At 43.2% G+C, this 13803-nt stretch overlaps 1 protein-coding gene across 2 annotated transcripts in view; it reads right to left on the reverse strand.

Annotated features, from left to right (window-relative positions):
- The window catches only part of cpped1 (calcineurin-like phosphoesterase domain containing 1), a 264451-nt gene that overhangs the window by 84253 nt on the left and 166395 nt on the right, over window positions 1–13803 (reverse strand). For both annotated transcript variants that reach the window (XM_070856736.1, XM_070856737.1), the window contains exon 3: window positions 10446–10868. In XM_070856736.1, coding sequence (XP_070712837.1) covers window positions 10446–10868 — 423 coding nt within the window. The remainder of the gene's footprint in view (window positions 1–10445; window positions 10869–13803) is intronic.

The raw sequence follows: 13803 nt of genomic DNA on the forward strand, positions 1-13803 counted from the left end.
TGTTTTCATGTGTTCTGTTAACCAATTTTCTTTGAAATTGTGGCTACTATACAATAGAGGTTTAAACCAATAATTATTTTTTATTTCCAATTACATAAATAGTTACATGAAGCCCAAAACAAGGCAAATACTGAACTACTTTGCAAATAAACATATATGCAGTGATAAAATGTGTTGTGATAAATAGGGACTTTCATAACAAGATTATAAGAAGTCTCCATATTTTTATAACCATCTCTGAAGGCTGGCTTGTTCATTTTTAAATTTTTCTGAATACAAATATACATCAGCACCAGAAAACTTTCAAGAAAACTGTAATTTATGAGGTTGGTAGGCATTAATATTCTAATATTTTAATGTTAATATTTTAATTGCAGCTTTCTTTATCTGACTGCTTTATTCATGGTGGTCTTTTGAATCCAAAGGAGTTTGAAGTGACAAATGGAGTTGGATCCAGCAGCTATTAAGTGATCTTCAGCCCATTTGGAGTTTTTGAATAATTCCTGTTAATTGTATACACAATTCGCAGACCTTTTAACTGGGCAAATCACTGAGTTGTCATCTTTTTGTTTTTCAATATCCCCTATTTTAATTTCAAAAGGTATCTCTCGCCAATAAGCATCCCTGTGTTATAAATCTTGTGGATGTTTGACAACCTACTGCAATTGTGAGAAATGCTCATTTGTTTTCCGTTGTTTCTGGTTCAAGTTCAAAGAGGACAGGACGTATAACATAGTCTTGTCCCAATTCTTCTGAAGATGGGGCTGGAGACTTTATGGACTCTGATCCAGGTCTAATATTGCTGAGAGAATTAGTGAAGAGTTGTGCTGTTTGTTTTTATGTAGTGAGGTGATGTAGGTACCAGATTGAACCTCCCTTATCCGGAACCCTCATGATCTGGCCTGTGCCGGATAAGGGATTTTTCCGGATGAGGGGAGGTCACGTTAAATTGGATGGTACAGGTACTGAGCAAGGGGATATCGGGGCTGGCTGGTTTGGGGCTGGGAATTTGGCAGACGTATCGTGGGGGGGGGGGGGGACGGGGGACGCGGCGGCGGTGGATCGTGGGGTCAGGCCAGCGATTGCAGGTAGTTGGCAGTGAGGAAGGACTTCGATTTGTTCATGTCGGAGTTCTGCGCATGCGCCACCTGGTGGCCGAGAATGGTTCTGGACGAGGGATGGTTCTGAATAAGCGAGTGCTGGATAAGGGAGTTCTGGATAAGGGAGGTTCAACCTATAATGATATATAAAGTACTATAGTATGCCATATGTTCTACTGCTACTGCATATATGTTACTTTTAATAAACTGACATTACTGTAGCACAGGCTGATAGAATGCCATTTACCAAAGGCTAGGAATTCACGCTGATTAGTGTCATATCTACTAAACTAAATACAGAGAAATATCTGAGTAAACCCAAGAACATGACATTTATCTTTACATAAGAATGGCATTGAATTGATCATTGAATAGATTGGGTGAAGTCTGTCAATTTTGTCTTCTCGCCTACTTTCGTGTTGGCTTCTCATACAAAGAATGCGATTACCTATTGTTGTGATCTTGCACTTATTTCATTTGTACGTACGCACAATCGGTTTCAAGCTCATTTTGACCTTGAGTATCAAAACCAACAATTCTGTCAGCACTTTGAAGTAGAGGCTTCCAGACATGCTTAACGTTGCTACATACAAGAACACAATGATCAGTAAGAGGACAGATATCCCAAATACAAGAGCAAATACCTCAAAGTTATGACACTTTACATAATCTACCTTGAATGTGATTGGAACAAATCAATTCTTTCTAATCAAAAGGGACAAATGCTGCCAATTAACAAACCATTTTGAACCAACACCATCTGATTTTTTTAAATACAGAAAGCAAAGAATTCAAACTCTGTTTCAGCAATTAACGAAGAGCCTTCAATGTGAACCGTATATAATTTTAGTAGGGGGTACTTTTACTCTAAACTTCAATTCACGAAGCTTCCCACAGTGTCACACTGTTTATCTGCTTTTCCTCTGAACTTGCAAAAGGCTGTGTACCTAATAAAATCCTATCATGATTTACAACTGAGCATGTCGATGTGGACAGAATGGTGTCTGGATGCTGTAAAAGATTAAAGTACTCATCTTGGGAACAGTAATCAAATACTACCTCTAATAAATCCGAAGAGCTGCAAATAAAATGGATTCTAACAAAGCCAGTCTGCGCTACAAAAATCAATATACTGCACAGTTGGGGGAAATCTTTATTAACAACAGTGTGCTGTGGCCCCCCACTGTTTCTTCGGTGGAAGGGGCTGATACCATCTACACATTGGCTTTTACAGACTTGTGCTGTATTGTGCTGGCATCAACTTTATTAAATTGACATGAGCTTTAAAGTTGCTCTAGTTCCCAGTGGACCCAAGTGCATTGAAGAATCTGCCCATAATTCATGAGTCTTCATTCGGATTCATTTTCCCTTTCTTTAACATTAATTAATGAGACTGTCAAAAGCTGTTACTTTGTACAAACCGAGAAGCCTCGTCAGTGTGTGCATTTTAACCACTTATTATTAATTTACTCTTCGAGATGGCGCTTGTTGTCTCTGGTCTGACCCCAATGTGCTATCTTCATTGATCTGTTTTTCATAAGTTGCTGCATAAACAAGGATTTCTTTTTCAAGTTGAAATATCAGTACCGTAGCACGTCATTACATTTTATGTTCATATAGCAGTTCTTTTAATTCAAATGCTTTCTGTGGGAAGTGTAAATCATTCTTGGATATTGATTGTGCCAGTACATACTGAAAAGTGACTCCTTTTCATAAAGCCCCAAATCCTCCAGAACCAACTTCCCTCCTGTGTCAGCCTATGTCCTACGACTCCACGCATATCGAACGTCAGAGCACAAAAGTCCAGGCCAAAAATGAACAGTGAACCTGATCCGTTTATTCTCCTGATTCCCCCATGAGAGCCTCCAACTGCAAGTTTGAACAGCTGCAAAGTTACTTTTACCTCTATGTCCCAGAATATTACAATGTTTTTCACTCTTTTTGAGTAAAGAAGTCCTTCCTGCTATTAAGTGAAGTTGGGAAGTTCTTCGGTGCTGCTCCTGCTCTGTAACCGTAACTTCACCAGAAGTGCGTCGGAAACCCCACTTACACACACAACGCAGGAGCAGCTCGGAGGGAATTCTCAGCCTGTGCCTTCTGATCTCAGTATAATGCAATATAATAACAAAGCTTCACCTTATTTTACACCATTTGTTATTTTATATACTTGGAGCTCTCTCTTAACCATCTTCTTTCCAAACTGTAAAGTATCTGTAATTTTTCCTCAAATGTCATCACCATTTTATCTGCCTGTCTGTCTTGTTTTCAAATCCCTCCATGGCCTTGCCCCTCCCTATCTCTGTAATCTCCTCCAGCCCCCTGAGATGTCTGTGCTCCTCTAATTCTGCCCTCTTGAGCATCCCTGATTATAATCGCTCAGCCATTGGTGGCTGTGCCTTCTGTTGCCTAGGCCCTAACGCTCTGGAACTCCCTGCCTAAACCTCGCCGCCTCTCTACCTCTCTTTCTTCCTTCAAGACGCTTCTTAAAACCTACCTCTTTGACCAAGCTTTTGGTCACCTGCCCTAATTTCTCCTTGTGTGGCTCGGTGTCAAATGTTTTTGTCTCATAATACTCCTGTGAAGTGTCTTGGGACGTTTCGTTACGTTAAAGGCTCTATATAAATACAAGTTGTTGTTGTCCTAGCGTATGTATATTTTGTTTGCGTGGTGTGGTGAGAGTTCATGGTACTCTCTATGCTGAACAATATGTATTTTTGGTCAAATTCTATTACATTCTTATGTCCATATATCCCATGATTCTATTGTGCTTTTTCTTTGGAACATTGGGCACTGAAAGTGGCCACTCAATGTATTACTATTCCCAGACACCTTTACAAGTCCCTCTATGAATTCAGTTGTACTCATTATAACCCACATTTTTGATCTGTGGTCAGTATTTCATATTTATCAGTTAAATTCCGAATCGGCATTTCCCCCCTGCCCATCCCTGCCATTTGTTTTGGCAGATCTGGGGTGGGTGAAATATTGCTCAAGGATTCACTCCAATGCCTCCTCACTTTGGCTCTGCATCCACTCCACTGCACAGAATCAACAGTGCATAGTTTGCCCAGCTATATTTGGGCAGGCACATGGGAAAAGAAATGCAAATAAAGAAATGAAGGCCTCCGAAGTGCACTGCTGTGATTGAGGGAGAGAATATGGGGAGCGGGGACGAAAAGGTTTATGAGTGCTGGGGCTATAGGTGGTGCAGGGCCAAGCAGAGAGTAAGAGAGATGTGAGTCGGCATCTTACCCTAGCAGTTCTGGTGAGATCGTTAAACTTTATACAATTCCATGTTTGAACCCCTCCAATCTGGTTTCCGCACCTGCCACAGTACCGAAACGGCTCTCATCAAAGTCACAAATGACATCCATTGTAACCGTGACAAAGGTGCAAACTATCCCTCCTCGTCCTTCTTGACTTTGACATGGTTGACCACTCTATCCTTCTCTAACACTTCTCCACCATCGTCCAGCTGGGTGGGACTGCAATTGCCTGGTTCCATTCTTATCTATCTAATCATAGCCAGATAATCACTTGCAACAGCTTCTCTACCCGACCCCACATCATTACCTCTGGTGTCCCCCAAGGATCTATCCTTGGCCCCCTCCTATTTTTCATCTACATGTTGCCCCTTGGCGACATTATCTGAAAACACAGCATCAGTTTCCACATGTATGCTGATGACACCCAGCTCTACCTCACTACCATTTCTCTCTCGCGAGCCCTCCTCAGTCTCTAAATTGTCAGACTTCTTGTCCGACATCCAGTTCTGGATGAACAGAAATTTTCTCCAAGCCATTGTTTTCGGTCCCCGCCACAAACTCCGTTCCCTAGCCACTGACTCCATCCCTCTCCCCCAATGTCTGTCTGAGGCTGAACCAGAATGTTCGCAACCTTTGTGTCATATTTGACCCTGAAGTGAGCTTTCGACCACATATCCGCAGCATAACTAAGACCGCCTATTTCCACCTCCGTAACATCGTCCGTCTCCAACCTGGCCTCAGCTCAACGGCTGTTGATGCCCTCATCATGCCTTTTTGTTACCTCTAGTCTTGAGTAATCCAATGCACTCCTGACTGGCCTCCCACATTCTATTCTACGCAAACTAGAGGTGATCCAAATCTCGGCTGCCTATGTCTGAACTCGCACCAAGTCCCGCGCATCCATCACTCCTATGCTCACTGACTGACATTGGATCCCGGTTAAGCAATGCCTCAGTTTCAAAATTCACATCCTTGTTTTCAAGTCCCTCCATGGCCTCGCTCCTCCCCATCTCTAATCTCCTCCAGCCCCACAATCCCCCCAAGATGTCTGTGCTCCTCTAATTCTGCCCGCTTGAGCATCCCTGATTTTAATTGCGCAACCATTGGTGGCTGTGCCTTCTGTTGCCTAGGCCCTCAGCTCTGTAATCCCCTGCCTAAACCTCTCCGCCTCTCTAGCTCTCTTTCCTCCTTCAAGTTGCTCCTTAAAACCTTCCTCTTTGACCAAGCTTTTGGTCATCTGCCCTAATTTCTCCTTATTTGGCTCGGCGTTAAATTTTTTGTCTCATAATACTCCCCTGTGAAGCACCTTGGGATGATTCAGTACGTTAAAAGCGCTATATAAATACAAGTTGTTGTTATTATACGGCATTGCAGCCAGGTCCTGAATGTGATCCTTCGGACGTTCATCTATTCCGCCACCTCAGCTCGTCACTTTGCCTCAGAACGCTTCTGCCTTTTAAAGGTACGAGAACCTCTTCCTCCTGCCCAACACCTCCAGAGCAGCATCGGAAAATTGGTGGCCCCTTCTTGCACCACCTCTGCTTGTCATTTCCGCTGTTTAATTATAATTCAGTTTTGATGCCTTTAAACGATGTCACTTTCCCCCGATGTCCTGCTCCCCAGTCAGCAAGGTACCAATAAATAGAGTGGGCAGTGCTGGTAGCTCACCAACCTTAATCAAATTCGAGCACTAATTCGCTCGCACCTCTCCCTCCCATGCTCAGGCGCACCACCTATTTGATGCAGTTTCTGGCATTACTCAAATTTCTAGGGCTGAATCTTTGGCTATGATGTTTTTGGGCCGATAATAGCGGCGGGGCGGGAAAGTTAGCGCCCGTGAATAATTTGCACCTTAGTCGGTAAGTTTGGGCAGCTGGGTCCGGAATCGGGGGGCACAGCGCTAAGGGAGGCGTTGTAAGCCTCTCTTAGGGCATAAGAACATAAGAAATAGGAACAGGAGTAGGCCATACAGCCCCTCGAGCCTGCTCCGCCATTCAATAAGACCATGGCTGATTCGATCATGGACTCAGCTCCACTTCCCCGCCTGCTCCCCATAACTCCTTATCGTTTAAGAAACTGTCTATTTCTGTCTTAAATTTATTCAATGTCCCAGCTTCCTCAGCTCTCAGGCAGCAAATTCCACAGATTTACAACCCTCCAAGAGAAGAAATTTCTCCTCATCTCTGTTTTAAATGGGGCGGCCCCTTATTCTAAGATCGTGCCCTCTAGTTCTAGTTTCCTCCATCAGTGGAAACATCCTCTCTGCATCCATCTTGTCAAGCCCCCTCAAAATCTTATATGTTTCGATAAGATCACCTCTCATTCTTCTGAATTCCAATGAGTAGAGGCCCAACCTACTCAACCTTTCCTCATAAGTCAACCCCCTCATCCCTGGCATCAACCTAGTGAACCTTCTATGAACTACTTCCAAAGCAAGTATATCCTTTCGTAAATATGGAAACCAAAACTGGACGCAGTATTCCAAGTGTGGCCTCACCAATATCTTATATAGCTGTAGTAAGACTTCCCTGCTTTTATACTCCATCCCCTTTGCAATAAAGCCAAGATTCCATTGGCCTTCCTGATCACTTGCTGTACCTGCATACTATCCTTTTGTGTTTCATGCACAAGTACCCCCCAGGTCCCGCTGTACTGCAGCACTTTGCAATCTTTCTCCATTTAAATAATAACTTGCTCTTTGATTTTTTTTCTGTCAAAGTGTATGACCTCACACTTTCCAACATCTGCCAAATTTTTGCCTGTCTATGTCCTTTTGCAGATTTTTTGTGTCCTCCTCACACAAAGCTTTTCCTCCCATCCTTGCATCATCAGCAGACTTGGCTACATTACACTCAGTCCCTTCTTCCAAGTCGTTAATATAGATTGTAAATAGTTGGAGTCCCAGCATTGATCCCTGCGGCACCCCAATAGTTACTGGTTGTCAACCAGAGAATGAACCATTTATCCCGACTCTCTGTTCTCTGTTAGTTAGCCAATCCTCTATCCATGCTAATATATTACCCTTAACCCCGTGAATTTTTATCTTGTGCAGTAACCTTTTATATGGCACCTTGTCAAATGCCTTCTGGAAGGCCACATCCACTGGTTCCCTTTATCCACCCTGTTGGTTACATCCTCAAAGAACTCCAGCAAATTTGTCAAACATGACTTCCCCTTCATAAATCCATGCTGACTCTGCCTGACCGAATTTTGCTTTTCCAAATGTCCTGCTACTGCTTCTTTAATAATGGACTCCAACATTTTCCCATCCACAGATGTTCGGCTAATTGGTCTATAGTTTCCTGCTTTTTGTCTGCCTCCTTTTTTAAATAGGGGCGTTACATTTGCAGTTTTCCAATCTGCTGGGACCTCTACAGAATCCAGGGAATTTTGGTAAATTACAACCAATTCACCCATTATCCCTGCCGCTACTTTTCTTAAGACCCTAGGATGGGAAACTCCTGAGCTAAAGAGCCGGGCCAGGAGCACTTCGTAGCCTGGGGGGGGGGGGGGGGAACGGGGAAACCTAAAAGAAACCTCACACAAACATTCCCAAAATGTAGCCCATGCCATCACAACACATATCTCAAAAAAATAATTAAAAGAAAAATCAATCACATTTACCTTCGGAGTCCGTTACTTACCTCTTCACTGTCGGGATTGTTGGAGCGCCTGATTTCCCAGCGGTGAGTGCAAGACACGCCTTGCGTCGTACGGGTCGGGCAAGAATCAAAGCTCGCGCCGGTATCGTAACCAGGGGCGTTGCACACTCGGCTCAGCTCTTCCGGGCGGTGCTGCTCAGCTTCGCCGCTAAACCAGACGCGAGGATCGCTGCGGGGCACTGGATTCTGACCACCCGGCCAAAACACCTCACGTCCGCCATTGCCGCCGCTCTGGGGCGAAAATCGGAGCGGAGAAGACCTGAAAATCTAGCCCCTAGTATCCATGGAGGTTTACAGCACAATGCCAGCCAGTCGGCCCATCATGTCTGTGTTGGCTCTTTGTCAGAGCAATCCAAAAACTACGTACTTCCTACGATCTAGTCTTAGATCTTCTTCTGCTTCAAATACTTGTTCAATTTTACCTTAAAAGATGCAATGTCCTTTGCCTCAACCACTCCCTGTGGCAAAGAATTCTATACGCCAACAACCCTCTGCAGAAAGAGATTTCTTTTAACCTCTATCCTTACCTCCTTGATCAATGATGACTATTCATCACTGACTCCCCAATCTGAGGAAATTGTACAGGTATTTGTCTTCACTGATGCAGTGGAAATAATCCTAGTGTCTCAAATCTCTCCTCATAACTAGAGTATCCCATACCTGGCATCATCCTGATCGGTCAATGTGGTGGCTGAGCAAGCCTGGGCAATTAGGGATGGGCAATAAATTCCGGCCTTGCCAGCAAATAATGCTGTACTACAGCTTTAATGTCCTCTCTATAGTGGAGTGCCACAAACTGCACAGTATTTTAATTGTGTCCTAGCCAACATTTAGTGTGAAGTCATCATTATTTCTTTACTCTTGTACTCTAGGACTAGTATTTAAAAAAAAAAATTATATTAGCCATTGTGGCTTTATCTATCTGCACTAACACATTCAGAGAATAATATAGCTGAACCCCCGAAGACGCTCGGTTCATTCTGTATTCGTCAGTATCTTTCCATTAAGTGTATACTCCCATTCTTGTTCTTTTCTCCCAAAATGTATTGCCGCACATTTATCCACATTAAATTGCATCGGCTGCCTGTCTGCCCACTCCGCTAACCTGCAAGTTTTCCTCAAGTCTGTTGTATATATATTTAGGTGTGAAGTGCAACCAGTTTCAAAGCCAAACAGCTAAAGGAACTGCTCATCAGCACCAAATACCAGAAAGGTCCTGGGTGAAAGCAGGGATGTGATCTGTTAGAAGCGGACGGATGAACATACCTCCGATAGTCAGACTATTACTCCAATTTCTTTTAAAGTAGATAGCTGAGATAAAAGCTCATTTTGCATGCCACGGGATTCCAAATGAATTAAACCAGACAATGCACCACTATTTCATTGAAAGAAATTCTAACAGTTTGCACTAAATATCAGTTCAGTCTTGTCCCAGCTCACCAAGGTACCACAGTCAAATGGTAACGTAGCAAATGCTGGAAATACTGCAAAGGCACTCCCAGAAAAAGCACATGAGTCCAGCACAGAACTTAACCATGCTCATTTCCACTGGTACAGTACACTGTGAGATACTGGACAACTCACCTGCTCAAAGGCCATTAGCCTGATGAACCAGGCAAACCCTCCCTATAGCAAAACAATTTCTGACACCAAGGCTAGTAAATAATGTCCCTTTTCTATAATAAAGATTTTAAAGCTCTTAGAAAAGGAGAAATTGTCAAAATTTAGCTAATAGGGTGCCAGCACAAGTGCTGCAGCGGGAATACAAAGCCCCACATGTTGAACACCGAAGATAGGAAGGTTCCCTCTGAGCTGGAGGTGTTTCTGTGATTGTAGTTAGTTAAAGTAGTTGAGCAACAAAGAACAGAGAGTGGATTTTCCTCCCCTCCTTCACGTCTTTGTTGCACCTGGCAGTGGACATCCATTTCCAGTGCGAGGCCCAGTCGGGAGTGGCCCAGGTCACGTGTGTAGCTGGGTCAAGCAAATGGCCAACAGAGGAATTTTGAGTGTTTCCCTCCCCTAAAAGGCAGCGAGCACGTAAGGAATGCTGCACCTGCCGTGTACCCAGCGGGCACCTGTGAGTATGCTCACAGGTTTGTAGAGCTGTTGCATTGTGAGCAGGTTAGCCAGTCACATGATGTTCACACTACTCAATAAAACCCCTGTCAGTTGAGTCTAGGTCATCCGCGATGAGGTACGCAGTTGTGAGCCTAATGGAAGAAGTATGATTGTTAAACCTTTGTTAATAAACCAACTGGTTCTTAATAGCAATTGCTATGAATTCTTAAGCAAAGAACCCATGAAGCAAATACCCAAAAAGGAAATTCGACACTCTTGTTCTTCAATTCTTTCTACTTTGTTACCGACTGAACAGAGTAATAGATGCTACATTTAGAAGGAAGAAAAAAACACAATACCTGCTTTCTCAAATCTCTGCAGGAGATCCATCCGTTTTGACTTTTCCAGATTGAAATAGTTATTCTCTTCTTCAGGGCTCTGGAGAAATAGAGGGATGTGCTGGAACACAATTACGTGTTTCTTTGATTTTTGTTGAGCTGCAGCAAGTTGTTCATCCAGCCAGTGGTCATGGGCCTGCTTTAGTTCAGGGCAGCTGGAAGCATTCTGAAAAAATTGAGAGTTCAGCACCAGGAACAACACTCCCCCAACCCAGAAGCTGAAGTAATCATCTCCCCAGCTCTTGCAATATTCAGAAATAGTGTCTGGGGTTGGGGCATTTCCTATATCATGGTTGCCACTGACGAATACCAAGGGAATGCTCGGGTCAGTGCCCTTCAGAACATGCTGGAGGTCAGATTTCTGCTCCTCGTGCCAAGGACTACCTGAAAATTAAAGAAAAACTTGGATTTACGTGAGCTCATATTCCCCCTAATTTAATAATACATTGTGAATCTATAAACGAGGGAGAGCAGTTTGAGTAATTCTGTTGCAAGATTTCCTGTCTCACATTGGAGTGTATCTTGATTTGTGCAACAGCTAGCGAGTGGGTAGCCCACTTTACATCTCTCCCGCGTTTTATTTCTATTGACTCCAATGGAAATTAAAATCAGCGGAGGTGTAAAACGGGCTGACGACTCGCTGTCACCAGTTTTACACCAAGTCAAAATCCACCCCACTGTGTGTGACATCCAGAGCGCCATTTCTCCTGATGGTGGGACCGACATAGGTGGTGGAGCAGCAGAGAACCAGTGTTGTGCCACTCTGCCCGTGTGTTGGAGTGCCAGCAAGCTGTGCCACTGCGCTGCGTGACAGAATATATTGTTTAATATCTATATAATCTGCATGATATGCAACTACTTGAGCACTTATAAAATTATATGGCATAAAAAATATTTTTTATACCTTTAAAATGTAATAGTTTTAAATACATATGAGCTGGAATATTGCACAGTTTCATAAAATATTAGCGGCACAAGTGTATTTTATATTTCCACTGCAGAACATTTATAAAGTGTAAAAGTGTAAAACTAATCCCAATGCATAGATTACGGTGCCTGTTACAATTTATTTATGTTTGCTGATAAAATTGATCTGCATCATCCATAGACTTTGTTACTTTCAGATTTTGTTACTTTCTCATTTTAACCAAAAATACCATTAATATGTTTCAATTATTTCCATAGATTTCCATTACATCATTTTTACCTTTTTGTAAAAAATGACTGTTTTCTCGTACAGAATTTCAGGCAAATATCTCTCAACTTCGAAATCTTTCTGGTCTGTCTAACCATCTAAAATTGATTTTGTTTTTTCAAATATTTTTCCACCATTTTTGTTCTATAGTTATATTTAAAAATTTCTAATGTACATTCTACAATTACGGTGCAATATTCATATGTGTCAAGGCTATGTTGAATATTTTTTTTAAATCCTCATCTCCAGATCTGTCCATGTTCTCACCCCACCCTATCTCTGCAACTTTCTCCGTCCTGCATCTTCCATGTCTGGCTTTTATGCACTTACCTCTCTCATTGCTCCATCACTGGCAGTGCAGCCTTAAGTCCAGTTGTAGCCCCCTTCCGAAACGCCTGTTTCTCCTCTTCTCTCTCCACCTTTTAGTATCTTCTTAAAACCCATCTTTTCAGCCAAGCTTTCAGTCAGCCCTCTAATTTCTCCATCCACATTCCCATATCTATTCCTAATTTTTCTCCCTGCCCTCCCTCATCCCCTGCCCACCTCCGCCCCCTCCCCTCCCCCCACCCTGCCGCCGCTCCCCAGTAAAGTACCACAAAAGGATTACGTTTAATATCCCTGAGGCAACACAAACTCAATGGGTTATATGAAGCGGAACGAATCTGGTTCTTAGTGAGTCTATATTTCAACATTGATGCAAAAATGCAAGACTAGTTAGTACTAAAGCAGTAATTCAGTAGAAATATCATATAGGCAATGCAAGAATGGTCTTTTGGAGAGAAATTTGTAAGTCAGATTTCAAAGGGTTGCATTATCTTCAGCACCGATACATATGAAAAATATACGCAGGCATATCAATTGGCATATTTTAAAGAGACAGCGGGGGTGAAATTCACCTTTGGCGGGGGCCCGAAATGATTTCTTGCGGATAGGTCGCCCGTTATGCACCCCGCCCGATTCTCGAAATCCGGTACTGCCCCTTTTGAGCCAACGCTGAATTATAATTCCCCTCCCATTGTCTCCGTGAACAAGTGTTGAACAGATCTTTGTTTGGGACGGTAAACAGCTGCATGACCAGGGTGTCATTTTCATACTGGTGATGTCATTTCTATTCCAGCTACCTGTGATTGCCGATGTTTTTTGTGTTTACACTTTTTTCATTAAGTCAAAGTTCCTGAAGGGAGTTGGGGCGGAGGATTTATTCTCAAGTGTAAAGAAGATTTTAGCTGGAAAGGGTTAAGTAGAAAATGTAAGACTTGTGTCGCCACCCACACTCAGCTGCATTTTAACAATTAGAGCTCTCCGACTGTTGGCCATCTGCTGGTTTTTCTGCTACCCTGGTTCCCCAAATTACAGGGAGCTGAGTGCAGCCCCTCGTCGCAACAAGAAAACAAACACATCTGCTTCATTTTAAAAGCTGTACTTGTACATAGAAATAATATGTAATTGTTTGTGAAAGTTTAGAAGCAGGTGACTTTGAACATTTTTGTTTGTTCGTTATAAAAATATTGGAGATGGGGGCAGGGGTAAAGTCAGTTTGACACAGTCAAGAATCATCCAATCGGGTGACACGGAGTCGATTTGTTTGCCAAATGGCCTGGCAAGGTGGTGCCCTGCAAGGACTAGTGTGTCAGGTGACCAGTGACGGTAGCGTGGGGGGGGAGGGGGGGCTGGGGTGGTTGGAGACAGGAGGTCATGTGATGAAATCTCCAGGAGCATGTCCAACTAGAGTTTGGGAGGGGGAGGGGGTTAAATGAAAAGATGACGATATCCCTCTGAACATAATCCGGTCTCCCGAAATGCTGTGCACTGGGTGCAAAAAGGACACGATTATTATTCTGACAGATAGGAACTTAGGGCTCAATTTTCCCCAAAAGTTACACACGTTTTTTTTAGCCCCAACTACTCCAAAAAATAACTAGCAAGTTTCTCCGTTCTATATTTTGAAATTGGTGCCACACAGCCTGTCCTTTAGCTTCGGGAGGGAGGGCGCGGGCGGTGGAGCCTAATTTCTACGCCGAAAAAACGACGCCACCCCCTTCTGCGCATGCGTGAAAAAAAGGACGTTTTTGATGTTACTACTATGGGCGCGCATGCCCAGTACAGCTCCTGGTCTGCATGCGG

This window comes from Pristiophorus japonicus, chromosome 15 (genome assembly GCF_044704955.1).
Source record: "Pristiophorus japonicus isolate sPriJap1 chromosome 15, sPriJap1.hap1, whole genome shotgun sequence".
Classification (NCBI taxonomy): Eukaryota; Metazoa; Chordata; class Chondrichthyes; family Pristiophoridae; genus Pristiophorus; species Pristiophorus japonicus.